The sequence below is a fragment of the Pongo abelii genome, chromosome 7 (assembly GCF_028885655.2).
Source record: "Pongo abelii isolate AG06213 chromosome 7, NHGRI_mPonAbe1-v2.0_pri, whole genome shotgun sequence".
NCBI lineage: Eukaryota > Metazoa > Chordata > Mammalia > Primates > Hominidae > Pongo > Pongo abelii.
The window spans coordinates 101,964,766-101,988,126 of record NC_071992.2 but is presented as its reverse complement, the minus strand read 5'-3'; the positions used below and the strand labels follow the sequence as shown (position 1 = coordinate 101,988,126).

The 23,361-nt window shown below is 39.6% G+C and overlaps 1 protein-coding gene across 1 annotated transcript in view; it reads right to left on the bottom strand.

Moving 5' to 3' along the window:
• Positions 1 to 23,361, bottom strand: part of LOC134761866 (uncharacterized) — a 32,204-nt gene that overhangs the window by 6,853 nt on the left and 1,990 nt on the right. The window contains exons 2-4 of the mRNA XM_063726464.1: positions 19,123 to 19,182; positions 9,789 to 9,903; positions 5,555 to 5,636 (exon numbers count right to left, since the gene is read on the bottom strand). Of these exons, the coding sequence (XP_063582534.1) occupies positions 5,575 to 5,636; positions 9,789 to 9,903; positions 19,123 to 19,182 (237 nt within the window). The 3' untranslated portion in view covers positions 5,555 to 5,574. The remainder of the gene's footprint in view (positions 1 to 5,554; positions 5,637 to 9,788; positions 9,904 to 19,122; positions 19,183 to 23,361) is intronic.

Below are 23,361 nucleotides of genomic sequence, written 5' to 3'. Positions count from 1 at the left end.
CTTTTAAACAACCAGATCTCACTTGAACTCACAGAGAACTCATTACTGCAAGGACACTATCAAGCATTCATGAGGTATTTGCCCCCCCGACCCTAACACCTCCCACCAGGCCCCCATCTCCACATTGGGAATCACATTTTAACCTGAGATTTGAAGGGGACATCCAAACCATCTCCCTCCCTCCCTCCTTCCCTCCCTCCCTCCCTCCCTTTCTTCCTTCCTTCCTTCCTTCCTTCCTTCCTTCCTTCCTTCCTTCCTTCCCTCCTTCCTTCCTTTTCCTCTTACTGTCTGAAGATTTCCTCATGGCTCCCTTCTCTCCCATTTTAATTATACTTTTAATTTCCAAGGTCTTGTTTGTATTACTTTGTAACAGCATGTTATTTTTGGCTCTTGGATACAATATCTTCCCTTTTCTTTGAGGAGAAAAAATTTTTTTTTTCAGTTTTTAAAAATGCATGGTCTCTGTTTCTGCCAATGTGGTTTTAAACTGCTGTGCTTCTATTTTCCATGTTGGATTAGAGGCTTTCCTCAGCTGTTTTGTAATCCTTAGTGATCCACTCATGAGTACTAGTAAGGGACTAAAAGTTGATGAGAAACTCTGAATGTATGCATTAGGCTTATGGACTTTAGAATGAACTCTATGGCGATCTGGGTGGACTGTTTGCTAAGGAACCCCCAAAGACAGTATCTGTAAATCTTTTATCTTAGCTGGTCATGCTGCCCAGAGAAGCTTTCTAATCTTCTCCCTGAAGGACAAGGCTCTGACTGCTGGCTGCTGGGAGCTGGGCTGAGGAAGGGGCTAGAGAGGGCAGTCTTGGCATTTAGCAGTCAGTAGACACAAGCCCCCATGTAGCTGGGGCTACAGGCACAAACCACCACTGTAGAGACGGGGTTTTGCTATGTTGCCCAGGCTGGTCTTGAGCCTGAGCTCAAAGTGATCTGCCTGCCTTGGCCTCCCAAAGTTGTGGGATTACAGGCGCATTAGCCACTGTACCTGGCCCCCAATCCTTCTGAAATATTGCAACCTCTCTGCCTTCCCCAGGTACGCTTAATATCGAGGTGTATAATACATTTGAGCATTGTGTGGTATAAACCAGCTGTTTCTCAGTTTGTCTTATTTTTAGTTTAAGGATCCACTGTCTTGAGACTGCTAAATCAGTTACCGTTTATCCATTCACTTCCTAGTTTCCAATATTTTGTTGCTCTCTTCTATGTGGGGTTATTTATTTTAAAAGTTCCTTTATTACCATTTTTGTGGGATTCCAGAAGCGTGGCTAAAATAGATGTTTCTTCAATCTACTGTCTTAATGTGGATGTTTAAAAAGTTTGAATAATTTAAGAATGTTTAAAATGTTGCAAATTTTTTTTTAACAAATAAAATGCCAGTCAAGAAATCTGGATTGATAATACTAACTACTCTCAATAAAGTTTAAAGGAAAAATGTTGAAAGAGACTTGACTTATAAATCTCTGTCTCAGTGATCCAAATTGTTCTAAAACAAAAGTATAAAAATTTCTGAGTTAAAGTATTATGGAAGAAGGCTGTCTGTAGCAAGCAAGAAAATTCTTTATCACGTGGCAGCTATGAGCACTTTAGTGGATGAGGGAGACCCTATTGTTTGCCTCTTTCTCCTTTGATAAGAGAAAATTGATTTTATACAAATTAAAGGCAAAATCACTCCTATCTTAAGGAGATGTATCATAAATGATCTTAGCCAATCACTGTAACCCTAGGCTCCTTGCCTGTGATTGGTGTAGGCATGGGACCCAGTTTTTGCCAATAAAATGTAAAGAAGAGTCTAATGTAGAGTTTATAAGAAAGACTGTCCTCCCCTATTAAAAGACAAAAATCCAAAAAAGTTCTCTATTCTTTCCTTTCTTGGATTTTGTCATATAAAGATGTGATACTTGAAGCCGTGCTAGCCACCTTGTGACCCTGAGGTGAAAGTTAGCAGGACCAGGGACAAACAGACAGGGCCAACATATTGTTTTGCTGCAAACTTAACCAATTGTGAAACTGCCTGCTTCCAGACTTTTTATTATGTAACTTAATTAAATATGGCTATGGTTCAAGACACTGTTGCTCAATTTTTGTATTTCAAGTCAAAAGTAGTTTTATGTTTGTTTATTTGTTTGTTTTTGCAGTGGGATCTTGCTATGTTGCCCAGGCTGGACTCGAACTCTGATGGCCTCAGCCTACTGAGTGACTGGGACTATAGGCAAGCACTACCACACCCAGCTAGTCAATGTCTTTAAACCTGTTTTATCCTCTACGAATTAGAGTTAATACCTAGCACTTAGGGTTTTTTAAATGAGATAACATGTTAAAAATGAAAAAAGGGGTGGGGTGCAGTGGCTCACACCTGTAAGCCCAGCACTTTGGGAGACTGAGGTGGGCGGATTGTTTGAGTTCAGGACCAGCCTGGGCAACTTGGGAAACACCGTCTCTACAAAAAAAAAGAAAAAAAAATAACCAGGCATGGCTGCACATGCTTGTAGTCCTAGCTACTCAGGAGGCTGAGGCAGGAGGAGCACTTGAGCCTGGGAGGTCAAGGCTGCAGTAAGCTGTGACTGCAGCCTGGGTGACAAAGCAAGACTCTGTCTTAAAAAAGGAAAAATTTAAAAAAGAGAGAAAAAGTGTTTTTCTCAGTGTCTGGCACTCTAAAGAAATGGTAGTTAACAATTATTTTAAATTAAGACTTCTATTTTTAAGATTTTAATAACTGTCTTCATAACACCCATCATTTGGCCTAATGAGTGTATGCAAATTAGATACATAACACAGCTTATTTTTCATGCCCAATCTGGCACATAGTAAGTCCTCCATAAAATTTTAAAAACAAGTAAACATAGTAGCAATGCAATACATTTTTACTAAATGAATACATAAAAGAATAGATGGGTAAGTGAATGAACTAATAAGTGTCAACAGTTTCAAGTAACTTGATTACTTTAAATAGCTTGAAGAAACAGTAGCATGGTATCCAAATAAATTCTGTGGAAAACATAATAGATACAGTTCCTCTGGAAAACAGGATAGCATGATAAGTAGCAAAATATAAACCCTGCATAGGGCATTGTGTAGTGTCACTTACTACTGATAAAGTAGTGCATTGTACCGTGGAAAATTATCTTGGAGCCCCTCATGGGAAATCTCTCTGAGTTGTACTAAAGCAGACCTTGTCTCTAACTCTCTCTAGGATTTTATCTGGGAATCTCACATGCTTGTGTAGCATCAAGTTTCAATTTATGTAATATATGTATAGCATTTTGCCATAAACAAGACTCAATAAAACAAATGAAATGTGCTGGAGAGGTTTCTACAGAACAAGGTGTTCCTCATAGAAGCCTGTGGCCTCTATAATTAATTCTCTTCCTTTTCTGAACTGACGGTCTCATTCTGGGCACCAAGCAGAATTCCAGCTAGAATTTCATCATCTGTTGGTCCCAATCTTATCACAACAGTTTGTATTTTTAAAAGAAATACATAACATTGAAAAATAATATGATTTTCTGTTGCTTACAGGAAACATGCATTGTGCTTTTTATTGAAAACTTCTGGCTCACATACCTCTTGACGTCACATCTGAACTCAAAGCCCATTCTTGTTTTGGAATTTTTTAAAAGCCTGATTCCAAGTTCTGTAGAAATCAGCATTTAAAAAGCAAGAGCTAAAATTTCGTGATGTTTTTGACGCTGATTCAACAGAATCCAAGTTACCTCAGGTCAATATAAAGAAAGTGACTTAAACCATTTATTAAATTTGTGTAAAGTTTTCTGGAAAGAAGTAAATGATTTATTTCTAAATATTTTATGAGCCCAAAGGGTGAATCTTAAAGCTATGGTTTTAAAAAGCCAATGCCATTGAAGAATTTTTTTTCCTTTCATTTCTGTTTTATTTTTATTTTTTATTTTTTTTCCTTTTTTTATTATTATTATACTTTAAGTTTTAGGGTACATGTGCACAATGTGCAGGTTAGTTACATATGTATACATGTGCCATGCTGGTGTGCTGCACCCATTAACTCGCCATTTAGCAGTAGGTATATCTCCTAATGCTATCCCTCCACCCTCCCCCCACCCCACAACAGTCCCCGGAGTGTGATGTTCCCCTTCCTGTGTCCATGTGTTCTCATTGTTCAATTCCCATCTATGAGTGAGAATATGCGGTGTTTGGTTTTTTGTCCTTGCGATAGTTTACTGAGAATGATGATTTCCAGTTTCATCCATGTGCCATCGAAGAATTAATGCTCTAGTTTCTTTGGTTGTTCTTCTGGAAAGCTATTGAAAGATTATGGGCACATATGTGGTTGAGAGAAAAAAGCCACTAATGAGACAGTGCCATATGCTTTCTTTACCTTGGGTCTGAGCTGAAAAAATGGCTCTTGTTGAGTCCCAAGGGATAAGTAGGCTTCAAGTTCAGTGGAAGACTCAGCTTGTGGTTTGATGAGGGCACACGTTCATTCACAAATTCATGAATCAGTCATGATGGAAGAGAAAGGGTGGCTGGTTTGGGTAGAACCTGACTGCATTGAAGAATTTCCAGCTTTGGTGAAAGTAGTAAAATGAAGGCTCAAACTCCAGTCGGAGAGGATATCCAGCCAAAGTGTTTCTAAATTTGGGTATATGAAAAGTTTGAGAATGACAATTATCACTCCTGCGCTGGAGATGGAGCTCTTGTTTGTGGGGTCCCAGTGAAGATGGAGTTGTCTATGACAATACGTCATCCTTCTAGGATTGTTGTGGGGCTTAAATAAAATTATATGTAGCAATTGTTTAGTCTATTGTAAGGGCTCAGGAAATGTTAGTGGGTGTCATTATTATATGTGCTGTACAAAATAGCTATTGCACAGAGTCAATATCTCTATGGATTACCTCAGATGCTACTCCAAATCAGGTGACTATAAAATGAGCAAGTCAGCCATTCAATCTCAGACATCCATGCCTTACTGATTCTTATTTTTATAACAAGATAGAATCGATGAAATAATTTCTGATATTTTAAAAGAGAATTATCTTTTATCCTACAAGTATCAAGGCTCCTCAAAAAATTACTGGAAAATTTTCAGTAAAGCTGAATGAAAATGATAATGCTGATTATTAGAATCAGAGCTTTTTGCCAAATTATGTGTCTGAGACAGTGCAGAAATAACCTGCCTGTCTGGCCTGCCTCACAACCTCTTCCCTCTCTCATTGTCTCTTGCCAATTTTCTATCACATCTTTTCAATATTTCAAACAAGGATAAGATACAGTCAGCTACATGTGAAAAAGTTGAATATACATATTACAGGGAATTGCTAAGCTGTGTATTATTGTCGTATTTTGAAAGGGTACATTTTAGAATACAGAAAAATCAGAAAGAAAAGAAAGCCTTTTAAAACTATATGAAAAAGCAAAGGAAATAGAAACCAATCTTCAGACACAGAAATATAATCAGCATACTACACAGATAAAAGCATTTTCTGGCTTGGAGGTCAGTAAAAGCACATTTTCTATACAGTTTCTGAAGGCAAGACCTTCAGGGATTTATTTATAATTTATATTTTCCTCTTACCTTGGAAATAACTATTTTTCTTAACTTGCTTTCTTGGTAGTGAAAATGATTTCCAAATGTTTGAGTTTCTTTTGAAAGTTATCTGATGGAGAGAATAAAATGTCAACATGTCCCTAAGTTTTATGTTGGTTGATCTAATGTCCAAGAAGCGATTCTTTCAATAGAGTATAAAATTGTTACCGAACTGAACCCTGACATTTTCACCTGCCTGCTTGAGCTGGTGCACTGAAATGTTTCACTGGAATTTCAAACTCAGCATGTACAAAATTGAACATCTTTTCTACCAAATCTCCTCTACTTTCACCTCTCAGCTGGTGGCCAATATATTTCTAGCAGTGTAGACTTTCACCTCTCAGCTAGTGGCCAATATATTCCTAGCAGTGTAGACTCATAGGTGACAGTCACATTTGAGCTTTCTCTTCTTCCATCTCCCTTAGTCAGTTGGTGATCTAAATTCCATTTGTTCTGTCTTGACAGGTTTCTTGCACTGATCCTCTCCTTTCTATTGCCACATTTGCTTTTCTAGAAAAAGTCCTTAATATCTTTTTCTAGCAGTTACTGCAATATCTTCCTAATTATTCATTCTGCGTTTAATTGCATTCTTTTCCAATCCATCTTTCTCATTGGTGCTAGTTTCATCTTCCTGAACCATAGCTATGAACATGTCATTCTCCTGTTCAAAATCCTACAATGTGTTATCTCATCAAGATTAAAGCAGCATTTAAAGTTCTTCCACAATATTCACATATGATTCTAATTTTTAAAATGTCCATCATTTTTAGCCACAGATAATGGCGCACACCTGTGATCCCAGCTACTCAGGAGGTTGAAGTTGGAGGATTTCTTGAGTCCAGGCAGTCAAGGTTGCAGGGAGCTGTGAGTGCACCACTGCACACCAACTTGGGCAACAGAGCGAGACTCCATCTCTATTAAAAAAAAAAATTAAAATGTCCATCATTTTTTAAGCAGCTGTGTCAGGAACTGTAGAGGTTTCACCTGTATTAGCTTTATTTCTCATTACTAGGCCAATGTGGTAAGACTATCAGCTGTTTCTCAAACCTTGAGACAGGGTGGGACAGGGGTGGATGGTGGGTGCATTCTAGCTATTGAGAAGGTGCTGGTGATCATGGAGCCCTCCCATGCTAACTCAGTGGAAGAGGGTTTTGAAATACAACCAAGGAGAGGAGAAGATAGCTATTATTTTACTTAAGTACCTGAAGTTATGCTACTAGTGGAGATATGAATCTCTTATGTAGATTCATGGAGGGAGGCTATCTGACTGGTTTTATATTCTTAAGGATAACCAAAGAAAAACAAACTAAACACCCAAACTCCAACCCACATTGGAAAATGATCTTCCTCTTCTCCTCCCTGAGACTTGAATCTTCTTCTTCTTTCTCACCCTGCAGTGAACACAGGGAAAGGGGAGAAAGACTATGATTCAAAACTTATGCTAGAAGGTGGGGCGTGGTGGCTCATGCCTGTAATCCCAGCACTTTGGGAGGTCGAGGTGGGTGGATCCTTGAGATCAGGAGTTCGAGACCAGCTTGGCCAACGTGGTGAAACCCCATCTCTACTAAAAATACAAAAACTAGCTGGGCGTGTTTGCACATGCGTGTAATCCCAGCTACTCAGGAGGCTGAGGCTGAGAATCACTTGAATCCGGGAGGTGGAGGTTGCAGTGAGCCGAGATCGTGCCACTGCACTCCAGCCTGGGTGACAGAGTGAGACTCCATCAAAAAAACCAACAAAACAAAACAATACAAATAAGCAACAACAACAAAAAAAAACCCACCAAACCTTATGCTGGGAGCAAAACACCGAACCTTATGCTGGGAGCGAAACACCGAACCTTATGCTAGGAGCAAGCAATATTTCAGATACTAAAGAAAGCTTAAGAATTCTAGCTGCTGGGGGAATGGAAGTGTCCAGAGTGGGGAAGGGATGAGGAAAACATGATGGAGAAAGTTGAAACTTTGCGGAGAGGTGATAAGAGGATAAGGAACATAAGAGAGGGTCAATGCAGGACAATCTGTTGACATAGGAAATATTCATTTGAGAATATCCGGAAGACCTGGGTAGTTAAATTGCATGTATATAATTTTAATTGTGATGAGATACACATAACATAAAATTTACAATTTTAACAATTTTTAAGTTTACAGTTCTGTAGCATTGAATATATTTCTTTTTTTTCTTTTTTTTTTCTTTGAGACAGAGTCTCACTCTGTCACCCAGGCTGGAGTGCAGTGGCGCAATCTTGGCTCACTGCAACAGCCGCCTCCCAGGTTCAAGAGATTCTCCTGCCTCAGCCTCCCGAGTAGCCAGGATTACAGGCGCCTGGCTAAGACCTATGAACATGTCATTCTCCTGTTCAAAATACTACAATGTGTTATCTCACTAAGATTAGAGCAGCAGTTAAAGTTCTTCCACAATATTCACATATCATTCTAATCTTTAAAATGTCCATCATTTTTAGCCACGGGTAATGGTGTACACCTGTGGTCCCAGGTACTCTGGAGGTGGAAGTGGGAGGATTTCTTGAGTCCCAGGCAGTCTAGGTTACAGGGAGCTGTGATTGCACCACTGCACACCAACCTGGGCAACAGAGCGAGACTCCATCTCGCCTGGCTAATTTTTGCATTTTTAGTAGAGACGGAGTTTCACCATATTGGCCAGGCTGGTCTTGAGCTCCTGACCTCAAGTGATCCTCCCGCCTTGCCCTCCCAAAGTGCTGGGATTACAGGCATGAGCCACTGTGCCCGGCCGCATTAAGTATATTTCACATTGTTGTGCAACCATCACCTCCATCCATCTCCAGAATTTATTCATTTTCCCCCACTGAAACTCCGTACTCTTTAAACACTTAATTCCCATCCCCCCTTGCTGCTGTTTCCTGGCAATTACCATTCTAATTTGTGTCTCTATGAATTTGACTACTCCAGGTACCTCAAATAAGTGGGATCATAATATCTGTTCTTTTGTGACTGGCTTATTTTATTTAGCATAATGTCTTCAAGTTTCATCTATGTTGTAGCTTGTATCTACATTTCCTTCCTTTTTAAGACTGAATAATATTCTATTGTGTGTATATATCACATTTTGTTTATCCATTCATCTGTGACAAATACTTGGCCAACTCCATATTCTCATATAACTAGAATAGAGGGTAAAATGCTCCCCTCCTCCCTAAGTCTGTTATTTGGATTATCACTGAGATCTTTATGGGGGGTCTCGAACTTTGCTTGAAATTTCCTGTGTGAAGTCATAGAAACTCCTCACCATCTCCAGGGGCCAATGCAATACTAGGTACCTGAGACTCTTTTTTTTTTTTTTTCTGTAAGAACACTGAATTCCTTACCCATCTTCTCCTTCCCCAGACACCTTATACCCAAACCTTGCCACCCCCAAAGCCAATGTCAGGGCCGTATGACCTAGATACAACTACTTTCCATAAGAAGACCCTCCACCCTTTGCCAGGCCCATTTTAATGCAAAAGTTTCTTAATTTTTAATGTTATAAACAATGCAGTCTTTCCAGACTACGGCAGGGCAGAGCAGAACTATCACTTCGCTTGTTCTAAATATTCTAGTTTTGTTTACTGTTTTGGCACCACTATGCACTTAAACTTCCTAAGTCTTCCATGTAAGTCGTGGCTGAGACATGCCTATTCTGACTGTGTGGGATGTCACCTAGGTAAGTCTGAGTTAGTAAGTGGCAGCACCAAGAGTTGAACCTAAGTCTGTCTGGATCAACACTCATACTATTTCCACCATCCTATTACCTTTTACCTAGAGATAGTCAAAGTCTCCCATCAGGTAGAGACTGCCTGGGCCAGATGGAGGGAGAGATGCACTGTTGGTGGGGAGGAATCAAGAGTGGTGGCAGGGGCATGTTGTGTATAAAAATGGCACTGATCATTGACTTTTAAGTGTCTCAAGCTGCTGCTTCATATTTCTTTCTCTAATATATTTTTATTATAGCCTTAAAAATCATCATGTGGCCATGTTACCTTAAAAACTAAAATAACGGTTTTAGAGGAAGTGCCCAAGAGAAATAATTGCTCCTCCTTTTCCTATCTCTTCTTCTGATAAACAGCCGTCTCTTCACTTCTGGCCTTAAATTTTACAACTTCCCAGTATACATTCTGACTAAACTAACTAAACTGATTAATTGTTCCTTCCACATTCAGTTCACTTCTTCATTTCAGTCTATTTGTGTATAATATTATCACCTGGAATGCTTTCCTTTGTCTCCATCTTTGTTATCAAGACACCAGCCTTAATCCTTCCTTGAAATCTCTGTTCTCTAAGCAGTAGGAGTCTTCTCTCTAATAAACTCTCAAGTTCCTACAGAGAATTTAACAAATTTTGGTACGTATTATAGATATGATGCATATGTATTTCCTCATTTCAGATTACAGACTTCTAAGAGGCAGGAACATATTTTATTGTTAAAGTGTAAGTTTCAAAATGGTAAAATCATGACTCTTATACAAATGTAAAATAAACATGTATCAAAGATTATGTCATTAATTAGTGAGAGAAGTAGTATGATGCTAAAACAGGTTCAAATCTGACTTATAGAGATTTATTTTCCTTATGGGACAAAATTAATTTACATCATCATGAACAGGAATGATTTACACTGTTTTCAGTTTTCTACAACTTAACTTCTATCCTCACAGATTTGCCAAAAGCATAGTCAGCCTGAAAGAATCAAAGGTCACATCCCTATAGAATCACATAATTCCAGAGGATCTTTCTGCTAACTCCCAGGATTCCACCGAAAGGATGCCAAGTAGTCTCTGCTGGCCATCTCCAAGTCAGTGACAAATTTTCCTTATATTACCCATCTTCATTTACCATAAAATGCCAAGAATGTGAATCTTATACTGGAAAAACAATATACCACTGAATAAGTATTATTACTGTTATTTAGAAAATATAAAACAAACTAGAAATATGAAAAAAGTCACAATTAGGTAACTCCTACAAGTACATTTGTTACATTTTCTACCAAATTTTAGGCCATTTAATGAATTCTAAGCTTGTCAGGTCTTTAACTTTAGAGCAATTTTAGTATTACTATTTAGGAACTCTTCTAGTTTCGGGGAGTAGGCAAACCCAACTCACCTAATTTTAATTAGCTTACCCAAGACATATTTAATTTTAATGATCAATAAAACATAACACCAATTTTTAGGGAATGAAATAAATTATGCTCTGGGCATTCCCAAAATATGTTATTTTGATTGTTACTACCTCAAACAACTTAGTTCTCCCAAATGATTCAGTAAGTAAACTAATCTTTTTTTTATTATACTTTAAATTCTAGGGTACATGTGCACAACGTGCAGGCTTGTTACATATGTATACATGTGCCATGTTGGTGTGCTGCACCTGTTAACTTGCCATTTACATTAGGTATATCTTCTCTTAATGCTATCCCTCCCTGCTCCCCCCACCCCACGACAAGCCCTTGCGTGTTGGAAAAAACTACTTTAAAGTTCATAAGGAACCAAAAAAGAGCCCACATTGCCAAGACAATCCTAAGCCAAAAGAACAAAGCTGGAGGCATCATGCTACCTGACTTCAAACTATACTACAAGGCTACAGTAACCAAAACAGCATGGTACTGGTACCAAAACAGATATAGACCAATGGAACAGAATAGAGCCCTCGGAAATAATACCATACATCTATAACCATCTGATCTTTGACAAACCTGACAAAAACAAGAAATGGTGAAAGGATACCCTATTTAATAAATGGTGCTGGGAAAACAGGCTAGCCATATGTAGAAAGCTGAAATTGGATCCCTTCCCTACACCTTATACAAAAATTAATTCAAGATGGATTAAAGACTTAAATTTTAGACTTGAAACCATAAAAACCCTGGAAGAAAACTTAGGCAATAACATTCAGGACATAGGCATGGGCAAGGACTTCATGACTAAAACACCAAAAGCAATGGCAACAAAAGCCAAAATAGACAAATGGGATCTAATTAAACTAAAGAGCTCCTGCCCAGCAAAAGAAACTACCATCAGAGTGAACAGGCGACCTACAGAATGGGAGTAAACTAATCTTAACTATATTTTATCTAAACCTTCTAAAAAGTATTTGACAATAGAAATCCTTTAACAGGCTGGGTGTGGTGGCTCACACCTGTATCCCAGCACTTTGGGAGGCCATTGTGGGAGGATCACTTGAGCCCAGGAGTTTGAGAGTAGCCTGGGCAACATAATGAGACCTGTGTCTTTAGTAAAAATTGTTATATATATATATATATATATAAAACATGTTATATATATATAAAAAAAGTTATATATATATATAACATGTTATATATATGTAATATGTATATATGTATGTGTATATATATTGATAGGTAGTACAATGTGTAGGTTTTCCAAATTGTGTATTATTTGTTTTGACAGGTAGTACTATTATAGGGATTTCATTAACAAATAGTACACATTTTGGAAAACCTACACATAAAATAATACATGAGAAATTTATTGAAAATTTTTGTCTTATAAATTAAAAAGGAAACTAAGATTATTTTTTCATTCAAGGAATATATATATACACCTACTATTTGCCAGGAAAAACTTTTCAGGACTTGAAATGTATTCTGAGAGTGGAAATGGAAAATAATTTAATAAGTAGGAAGCTGCAGCATCATGGCCCATTTACCGTGATAAATCATCTCTACACAGAGATGCTTTCCTGGTACCTGGAGGAAAGGCTATGAATCAATGTAGAATTTACATGATGCAGTTTCATTTGAGCTTAAAGACACTAAAGAAACCAGGTCAGTTTTGTGCCTATGTAGGACCAAACTAATCTCTATAATTAGTCCAGCTAAAATTACTTAATTAATGAATATTCTTAATTAATTCATTAAAAGACAATCCAAGGTTACTGACTTCAGGCTTTCAGAGGAAAATTCAGATTAACTGGTTTCTGGTCCAAGAAACTTCTCACAACTGACTTTTTGCCAAATGATTGATGGATGTGCAGACCAGGTCAGGTATTAAAATGGCAATTTCCATGGGCAACTTGGTTTGCATTCCTCTCATTGTAGTCAGTGTTGGCACTGCATTAATTTATCTTCCTAATCACTTCAAGGGCCAGAGAACGTTCCAAAGAGCTAGGGCCACATGTCGCCTCCACAGCAAGAGTCTTGGAAGCTGTTTCTCATGGATGTTGGAGGAGATTGGAGAGGCACTCCAGCACAGGGTCTGTTGGGAGGAAGAGGAGTACTGAGGCGACTGCTGTAGGTGGCTGTTCCACTCCCAACAGCAGCTGAGGAGTGGCAGGCAGGGTGCTAGGGCCAAATGTTGATGCTTACTAGAGGAATCCCTGGGAGAAGATATGGTGCAAAAGGAAGGGAGATGCAGACAAAATCAAGGGCAAATTTCCCCTGTGAAAACCCTGAGATTTCATCATTGCCACTGAAATTCTGTCATGGGGAAAAAAATCTAATGCAAGATGGATGGTTTTAAAAAATGTTTAATTTAGTCCACCCTACATTCTACATTACTGCTAGCATGGCCGTCATTAATGTGTAATTCTTGAGTGCTTGCTGGGTGGATACCCTTTAAATAGGAAGTCTGGAATTATTGTAAACCATGGAAAAAGGGTGGACAATTCCTGGAAGATTTAACAGAGAAATCAGTGGCCACATATTAGACATAAAAATTATATATAAAAGCATGTCCATATAAACAGCTGAATGGCTATTTTAGCTTTGAGTTAGTGTGTTCAGATTGGAGATGATACATTCAAATTGAGAACAGGTTATAATCTGTTTATATTGGAAACAATATGTTATAAAAGCATTTTATATGCTTTTTCAATAGTTACTTAACTAATTTAACATTAAGCTTATGAGATAAATGCTATTTAATAAGGAATAAGGAATCAGTTATAAAACTATTTCATGTACTTAAAGTACTATGTTCTTTAAATACAATCTTATTATGCCACCTTCATTCCCACCAGTGGTCCCATGAATCACTGGAACCACTCAGATAACAATGACAGACTTAAGTTACATAATATCTGTAGGCTTTCTGGCCTCTTACTTATAGGCAAACTCTTTATAAATGGGAATATGAAAGACAAGATTAACTACGGATATGATTCTTTTAAGGATTCTGGTGTCTATTAACTCTTTGTCAAGTTAACCCAAAGAGATTCAACTAAGGACTGGGTCAGAAAAAAATTATCTGCCTTTTGGGGGAGGGAGCTGCTATTTTCCATTTGAAATCTTGACTCCCCTCTGTGTGAGAGTGGTCCCCTCAGGCACACCTGCCCTACTCTGGCTCAATTGCAAGCCTGGTAAAAAGCTATAAGCTCCTATCCAGGGGCACCAAGGTAGACAAGGTTAATGAAGTAAAGGCCCACTCTCCTGTACCGCCACCCACCATTGCAGTATACAGAACTGTTTCCTCAAACTTTATTACATTGCTCAGTGTAATTCAAGAGTGATATCAAATATACTTCAAATATGACTGTTCCCAAGTTCACAGGGCAGGGGTCCTCAGGTACAGATCTGTGGCCTGTTAGGAACTGGGCCACACAGCGGGAGGTAAGCAACAGGTAAGAGAGTGAAGTTTCATCTGTATTTATGGCTGCTCCCTGTGGCTTGCATTACTGCCTGAGTTTCATCTCCTGTCAGATCAATGGCAGCATTAGATTCTCATAGGAGTGTGAACCCTGTTGTAAATTTTGCACACAAGGGATCTAGGTTGTGTGCTCCTTATGAGAATCTAATGCTTGATGATCTGTCACTGATATGGTTTGCCTGTGTCCCCACCCAAATCTCATCTTGAATTGTAGTTCCCATAATCTCCATGTGTTTTGGGAGGGATCCTGTAGGAGGTAACTGAATGATGGGGGTGACTACCTCTTTGCTGTTCTCGTGATAGTGAGTGAGTTCTCATGAGATCTGATAGCTTTATAAGAGACTTTTTCCCCTTTGCTTGGCACTTCTCCTTCATTCCACCATATGAAGAAGGACGTGTTTGCTTGACCTTCTGCCATGATTGTAAGTTTCCTGAGACCTCCCCAGCCGTGAGGATCTGTGAGTCAATTAAACCTCTTTTCTTTATAAATTATCCAGTCTCGGGCATTTCTTCATAGCAATGTGAGAACATAGTAATATGGTAAATTGGTACCTCAGAGAATGGGGTGCTGCTATAAAGGTACCCAAAAATGTGGAAACAACTTTGAAATTGTGTAACAGGAAAAGGTTGGAACAGTTTGGAGGGCTCAGAAGAAGGTAAAAAATGTAGGAAAGTTTGGAACTTGCTAGAGACTTGGAGGGCTCAGAAGACAAGATGTGGGAAAGTTTGGAACTTCCTAGAGACTTGTTGACTTTGTTTGACCAAAATGCTGATGGTAATATGGACAATAAAGTCCAGGCTGAGGTGGTCTCAGATGGAAATGAGGAACCTGTTGGGAATTGGAGGAAAAGTGATTCTTACTATGCTTTAGCAAAGAGACTGGTGGCATTTTGCCTCTTTGCCAGAGATCTGTGGAACTTTGAACTTGAGGGAGATCATTTAGGGTATCTGGTGGAGGAAATTTCTAAGTGGCAAAGCATTCAAGAGGAAATAAAGCATAAAAGTTTTGAAAATTTGCAGCCTGATGATGTGATAGAAAAGAAAAACCAATTTCCTGGGGAGAAATTCAAGCCTGCTGCAGAAATTTGCATAAGTAGTGAGGAGTGGAATGTTAATCACCAAGATGACAGGGAAAATGTCTCCAGGGCATGTCAGAGATCTTCATGGCAGCCCCTTCCATTACATGCCTGGAGGCCTAGGAGAAAAAAATTGTTTCATGGGCTGAGCCCAAGGTACCCCCGATCTATGCAGCCTTGGAACATAGTGTCCTGCATCCCAGCTACTTCCAACTCCAGCTGTGGCTAAAAGGGGCCAAGGTACAGCTCAGGCTGTTTCTTCAGAGGGTGCAAGCCCCAGTCCTTGGTGACTTACACCTGGTGTTGGGCCTGTAGGTGCACAGAAGTCAAGAATTGAGGTTGTGGAACCTCCACCTAGATTTCAGAGGATGTATGGAAATGCCTGGATGTCCAGACAGAAGTTTGCTACAGGAGCAGAGCCCTCATGGAGAACCTCTGCTAGAGCAATGTAGAAAGGAAATGTGGAGTTGGAGCCCCACACAGAGTCCCCACTGGGCCACTGCCTAGTGGAGCTGTGACAAGAGGGCCACCATCCTCCAGACCCCAGAATGATAGATCCACCAGAAGCTTGCACTGTGCAAGCTTGCACTGGAAAAGCTGCAGACACGCAATACCAGCCTGTGAAAGCAGCCAGGAGCGGGGCTGTGCCCTGCAAAGCCACAGAGGCAGAGCTGCCCAAGGCTTTCAGAGCCTTCCTATTCCATCAGTGTGACCCACATGTAAGATAGAGAGTCAAAGGAGCATTTTGAAAGGTTTAATGGCTGCCATATTGGATTTCAGACTTGCATGGGGCCTGTAGACCCTTTGTTTGGCCAATTTCTCCTATTTGAAATGTATTTACCCAATGCCTGTAACCCCATTGTATCTAGAAAGTAACAAACTTGCTTTTGATTTTACAGGCTCATAGGCAGAAGGGACTTGCCTTGTTTTAGATGACACTTTGGACTTGGACTTTTGGGTTAATACGTGAATGAGCTAAGACTTTGGGGGACTGTTGGAAAGGCATGATTCTGTTTTGAAATGTGAGAACATGTGATTTGGGAGAGGCCACGGGCAGAACGATATGATTTGGCTATGTCCCCACCCAAATCTCAACTTGAACTGTAGTTCCCATAATCCCCACATGTTGTGGGAGGGATCAAGTGGGAGGCAATTGAATCATGGCAGTGGTTACCCCCATGCTGTTCTCGTGACAGTGAGTGAGTTCTTATGGGATCTGATGGTTTTATAAGGGGCTTTTCCCCCCTTTGCCTGGCACTTTTCCTTCCTGCCCATGTGAAGAAGGATGTGTTTGCTTCCCCTTCCACCATGATTGTAAGTTTCCAGATGCCTCCCCAGCCCTGTGGAACTGTGAGTTAATTAAACTCTTCTCTTAATAAATTGCCCAGTCTTGGGTATTTCTTCTTAGCAGCATGAGAATGGACTAACACAGTCACTGTCTCCTCTCACCCACATATGGGACCATCTAGTTGCAGGAAAACAAGCTCAAGGCTCCCATTGATTCCACATTATGGTGAGTTGTATAATTATTTCATTATATAATACAATGTAATAATAATAGAAATAAAGTACACAATAAACATAATGCACTTGAATCATCCTGAAACTATCAACCCCCACCCCTAGTCCATGAAAAAATTGTCTTCCACAAAACCAATCCCTGGTGCCCAAAAGATGGGGGACCTCTGCCATAGGGACAGCACCCAAGAAGCTACTACATTCATAAGGGAACTCCTCTTGAGCTCATTCTTATTCCTAACCTGGCTTCTTCCACCCCATGTGTCATGTTTCTGACTTCTGCTCTGCAGATTTCTACCCTCCTTTTGGGAAACTGTTTTGGGAAACATTATGTTCTGAATGTTTATGTTCCCCATTCCCAAATTCATATGTTGATGTCTATGCACACAAGGTGATGGCATTGGGAGGCAAGGACTTTGAGGGGTGATTACGTCATGAGGACAGAGCCCTCGTAAATAGGATTAGTGCCCTTATAAAAGAGGCCCAAGAGAGACCCCTTGCCACTTCCACCATGTGAGGATACAATGAGAAACAGGCCCTCACAAGGCACTGAATTGCTGGTGCTTTGATCTCAGACTTCCCAGCCTCCAGAACTGTGAGAAATGCATTTCTGTTGTTTATAAGCCACCCAGTCTATGGTATTTTGTTATAAGCAGCCCAAGTGGGCTAAGACAGAGATGATGCCCCTTAGCCAGGGAGACTGATCTGTTTCCATGCTATTCTGTTCCACAGAAGTACATTTTCCTAACTCTGAGTCCTTGCTTTTGAAGTAATGTTCTTGAGGTGGGGGGCAGTGAGACAGCCAAAGACCCTGTCAACAGGGCAGTCCATAACCTGTGCTGACACTCCCCAAATAGCTTGGCAATATCCAGGGTGGGCATGAGTTCCCCAGGACAAGTCAACCTGTGAGAACACTGTAAGTGGAAGGAAGGGCACTTTATTCCTCCAACTGTGCAGTAAGGAACACACAAAACACACACACACACACCACACAAAACACGCACACATACAAACAAAACACACACAATACACACAGACAAAACACACACATACACACACACAAAACACACACACACCACCTTCCAAAGCTATATGTTAATCCTGAGAGACAGTGAATTCCAGTTCTAAAAGAAAGTTGGGAAATATCTTTTTCATCCATAACTGAATTATTATTTCACATTTTTTAGGCTAAGCAAAAAAATAGCTTTGTCTTCTTCCCTTGTTTCCAAATATTTATTACAATGGCCAACCCCTTTTCTTCCCGAAGGCCCTGCCAAGGTGGTGAGATCAGTTTCTTTCAAGAGGAGGGAGGCGGAAGTTTTATTCTTCTAGTTACCTCTTATTCCTGCAGTTACATTTTTAACACAATAACCCAGGAGATTCATTAACTTATTCATTAATTTTCCATTCATTCACTGATTCATTCAACAGACATTTGTTGAGTACTAATATGTGCTACTCAATGCTTGGGAAAATATAAATAAGAACAAGATATGCTTTCAGTTCACAAATATCTCACAATGTCATTAACTATAATACCATGTGAAAAGTGCTATGGAAAGTGCTAGGTGGGCATAGAGGCAGTTGCAATTACATTTTCCTTGAAGAGTCATTGTCCTATTTCCCATCTGTTTTCATTGATAATGAGAAGTGTAGCTCAGTTGTGAAAAACGAAATTTTTTTTCCCTTTTTCTGAATTTGCACAGGACCATCACTCAGAATTAATGTTGGGTTTTTGGAGATGTGTGTGGTATGTGTGTGTTTTCATTTCAACAACCTCTCTGTTCAACTGGAAGAGGAAACTGCCACACTTTCAACTTAGAGTGGTGGATGATATGGCAAAGATGACTGGACCTGGAAAACCCACCCACCTGGATATCTTCTGAAAAGTCTTCACTTCATTTCAGGAATTAAAGATTCTCAGCCGGGCACGGTGGCTCACGCCTGTAATCCCAGCACTTTGGGAGGGCGAGGCAGGCGGATTACCTGAGGTTGGGAGTTTGAGACCAGCCTGACCAACATGGAAAAACCCTGTCTCTACTAAAAATACAAAATTAGCCGGGCATGGTGGTGCCTGCCTGTAATCCCAGCTACTTAGGTGGCTGAGGCAGAAGAATAGCTTGAATCCCGGAGGCGGAGGTTGCAATGAGCCAAGATCACACCATTGCACTCCGGCCTGGGCAATAAGTGCAAAATTCCATCTCAAAAAAAGAAAAAAAAAGAAAAATCAGAAACAAATACAAAAAAAAAAAACATGAAGATTCTCATAGCACAGATACCAGTCAATCTCACCAGCTTCACCCTTGCAAGAAAGCCACTTCATAACCAGTACATACAGTTACTCTCGTGCTTCTGGAAATCTCCTGGGTCTCCTGTTCTCCTGGATCCACAGCTGCCTTGGGTAGAGGAGAGGGAAGAGGTGAGAATAAGGTATGAGTGATATCAGTGATGGTGTGAAGATGTGAGGTCCATTCATCAATCCATCTTATGAGTATTTGTTGAGCAGGTGCTTTGGAGCAGGCACTGTGGTAGGCTCCAGAGACACTGTGTTCATGAATAAGACACAGATCTGTGGCAGACAGCTAGTTGTCTCCCTATATTTATATTATGTATTTATTTTTTGAGACAGAGTCTCGCCCTGTCACCCAGGCTAGAGTGCAGTGGTGCAATCTCGGCTCACTGCAACCTCCGCCATGTTGGCCAGGCTGGTCTCAAACTCCTGACCTCAGGTGATTTGCCTGGCTCAGCCTCCCAAAATGCTGGTATTACAGGCATGAACCACCATGCTTGGTCTGTCTTCCTATATTTAATTTCCTCTTCTCCCCTAGTATTGATAATTGCCAGCTAAAGCCTACAGTGTGCAGGTTCTTTTGCTATTAGGTGTACTTATGTGGCCAAGTTGTGACTAATGTAATGTGAGTGGAAGCAGTTTGCTACTTTAGAGAGCTCAGCTTTTAAAGTATTCAACTTGTGCATCTTTTCCTCTTCTTATTGACAAAGAGGTAGCAAGAACTTGGCAGCTTGACTGAGAGATGGAAGCTACATATTGAGGGCAGCAGAGCAATCCCATCAGTGCTAGAAGGCTATATGAAAAAAAAATATGTGCAGCTTGTACAAGTGACATTATTTGGAGTTCTATTTGTTAAAGCATTTTAGCCTGTACCTTAATTAATGCAAGCTTTGCCTTCCTTGAGCTTACAGTCTACAGGGAAACTTAGTAATCAACTGATCTCGAAATAAATATATAATAACAAACTGAGTTAAAAGTTACGTATGTAAGGGCCAGGCGTGGTGGCTCATGCTGACATGAGCCTGCACTTTAGGAGGCTGAGACGGGTGGACTGCTTGAGGCCAGCAGTTCAAGACCAGCCCGGCCAGCATGAGGAAATCCCATCTCTACTAAAGATACGAAATGTAGCCGGGCATGGTGGTGCACACCTGTAATCTCAGCTACTCAGGAGGCTGAGGCAGGAGAATCACATGAACCTGGGAGGTGGAGGTTGCAGTGAGTCAAGATCACGCCACTGCACTCTAACCTGTGTGACAGGGTGAGACTCCGTCTCAAAAAAGAAGAAAAGAAAATTGTATTATAAGAGCATTTAATGAAGAGATTTGGCCTAATCTGAGGGGCTTAGGGAATATTGGAGAAAGAAAGAGTGGAGTAAATGCCAGAGGTGTGTTGGACATAGTATTTGAAAATGTATTATTTATTTATTTATTTTTAAATTTTTTTTAGAGATGAGGGTCTCACTCTATCACCCAGGCTGGAGTGCAGTGGTGCAATCATGGCTCTCTGAAGCCTCAACCTCCTAGGTTCAAGCAATCCTCTCCCCTCAGCCTCCTGAGTAGCTAGGACTACAGGTGCATGCCATCATGCCTGGCTAATTTTTTAATTTTTTGTAAAGACAAGGTCTTGTCATGTTTCCCAGGCTGTTCTTGAAATCCTGGGCTCAAGTGATACTCCTGCCTCAGTTTCCCAAAGTGCTGGGATTACAAACGTGAACCATGTACCTAATGATAATTAAAAAAAAAAACAATGTGAGGAGCACCTCTGCCCAGCCGCCGCACCAACTGGGAAGTGAGGAGCGCCTCTGCCTGGCTGCCGTGCAACCCTCCAGGTATGAAGTGGCAGCCTTGTGTGTGATCTTTCTGCCCTCCCCAAGTTTGCATTTTCGACAGTAAAGTTTACTTTTAAATTAAAAGATTTAAGTTGGGGAAGATTAAAACAACAACAACAACAACAACGATTTTACATTAAGCCAGTTTTGTTTTTTGAGGGCCATTACCTAAATGCTTATCTTCATGAATTTCTCTGCCTGGTGTAGTCCATGAGCTTGAGGGAGAAAGTCTAATAAGATGTACAAGTTGTAAGTCATATAAAAAGGAAAAATACTAAATTTTGAACAGAACAACGTTACTAGTATTTATATTATAATGCTTGGTTTAAAAATAAAAGGTGGAGGCCAGGCACAGTGGCTCACACCTGTAATCCCAGCAGTTTGGGAGGCTGAGGCAAGTGAATCACCAGAGATCAGGAGTTCGAGACCAGCCTGGACAATATGGTGAAACCCTGTCTCTACTGAAAATACAAAAATTAGCTGGGCATGGTGGTGCATGCTGTAATCCCAGCTACTCGGGAGGCTAAGGCAGGGGGATTGCTTGAACCCAGGAGGCAGAGGTTTCAGTGAGCCGAGATTGTGCCACTGCACTCCAGCCTGGGTGACAGAGTGAGACCCTGTCTCAAAATAAATAAATAAATAAAAGAGAAAAATGTTTATATAAGGTAAATCTATCTAGACAAACATGAGGACAGATGAAGTACAAATAAGATCCAAGCAAAAAGTACAAGCTATTTCTTTTATTAAGGAAAAGAATGAGGTTAGTTTTTTGTCTAAATCATTGGCTTATTGTCCACAATGATCAGATACAACTGAAAGATGGTGCAAATGTCTGCTCATTTTGTATAGACTTGAAGCCAGAGACTAATTACAACAAATAGTGTGTACTGACAAGAACAGACAACACATAACTAGAACAATGCTTCACTAAAGAACAAGAAGCACTTTCAGAATGATAGACACGCAAGCAAATTTAATAAGGTGATGCATAAATGTGCAATTTTACAAGCAAGGAACATTGCATCACTGGATGACATCCAGATACAAGAATAAGAAAACCAGTGGGAGAGGCCAACTCATGAACTGAGAGTTGACCACTTAGTCTGATTATTCTATGTAGCATCTTTGTTTCTGTTATGCCTAATATGGAGATAATTTGGACTTGAAACCATGGGAGATTGACTAGATCCTCAATGTCAATCTAAAACATGTCTACTAAATCACACCTTGTTTAAAAATTAAAAAACAACAACCACTAATTATGAAAAATAGTAGCAACTCTTACCCCATATTATCCCATTATGGAGAATTTTAGTATCCCCAAATTAAGATGCAATAATGTGGGAGAAATAGATATATCAAGTAAAATATGATGTTTGCAAAAAGTATTGCCTTTACTAATTAGTTCACATGTTAAACTAAATATAATTTGCCTTGAGTAGCATAGAGACCAAAAAAATATTCATTGGAGGGGAAGAGAGAAGAATGAAAAATGTATGAATGGTTAAAAATACCAATATAGCAATGAACATATTTTTTCCATATAAGTGGAAAATTTTGCCAGTGGATATAATCTTAATAATTATGATGATGATGCAATTTTCACTTCATTAGAATTCAAGTTAAATAAGTTACTGGAAGTGTTTTCCAAGAGAGTTCTGATAATTTAAACAAATCTCTTCGTGAGAAAATAGTTTACTATTATGTTTTAGCTGTATCAGCATATAAAGAATAGAGTGTGTGTTTCTGGAAAGCTGACTTTTAAAATAGGAAAGAAGAATTTTTAAAGACTCCATTGAAAATATCACCCTCATTTACTCTGACATAATTAAAAACATTTTTTTTGCCTGAGTCTTCTTGCCAGGGAACATTTATTATAACAAAAGTCATATCTAATTCAAGTTAAATACATGTTAATATCATGATTCAATTATGACTGCTTTAGAGAAACAAACATTTCATCATTTAGAAAATAAATTGTGATACCATCTTAAGTGGAAAATAGAAAAAACTAATAAAAATAGAAAAAATCTATTTGTTCAGGAAACATTTTGATATACATAATCATATCTATGTATTATTTCATCATTTCAGGGCATTATCACAGACATCACATTGTTTTGAGATCTGTAAAATCCATGTGAGAGCAGGCACTTATTCAGTAGGTACTTACCTAGCACCAACTATGTGCCAGGCACTGAAAAGCACTGAGGATTTAATGTTGGGCAAACAGAGAGTCACTGACTTCTTGGAGTTTATAGTTTCCTGGAAAAGGCAGCCAATATATTTGATAGTTCTTAAATATAAGGAACTATGACATGTTAGAGAAACTTAAAGTTGGTCAACATGGTTAAAGTACGGAATGGAAGAATGGTTAAGCCTGGAGAGAGAACCGAGTGCTGTTAAACTGGTTCTCCTGCAAGGAGGAGAGAGGGGAGGTGTGGAGAAAACCCTCTG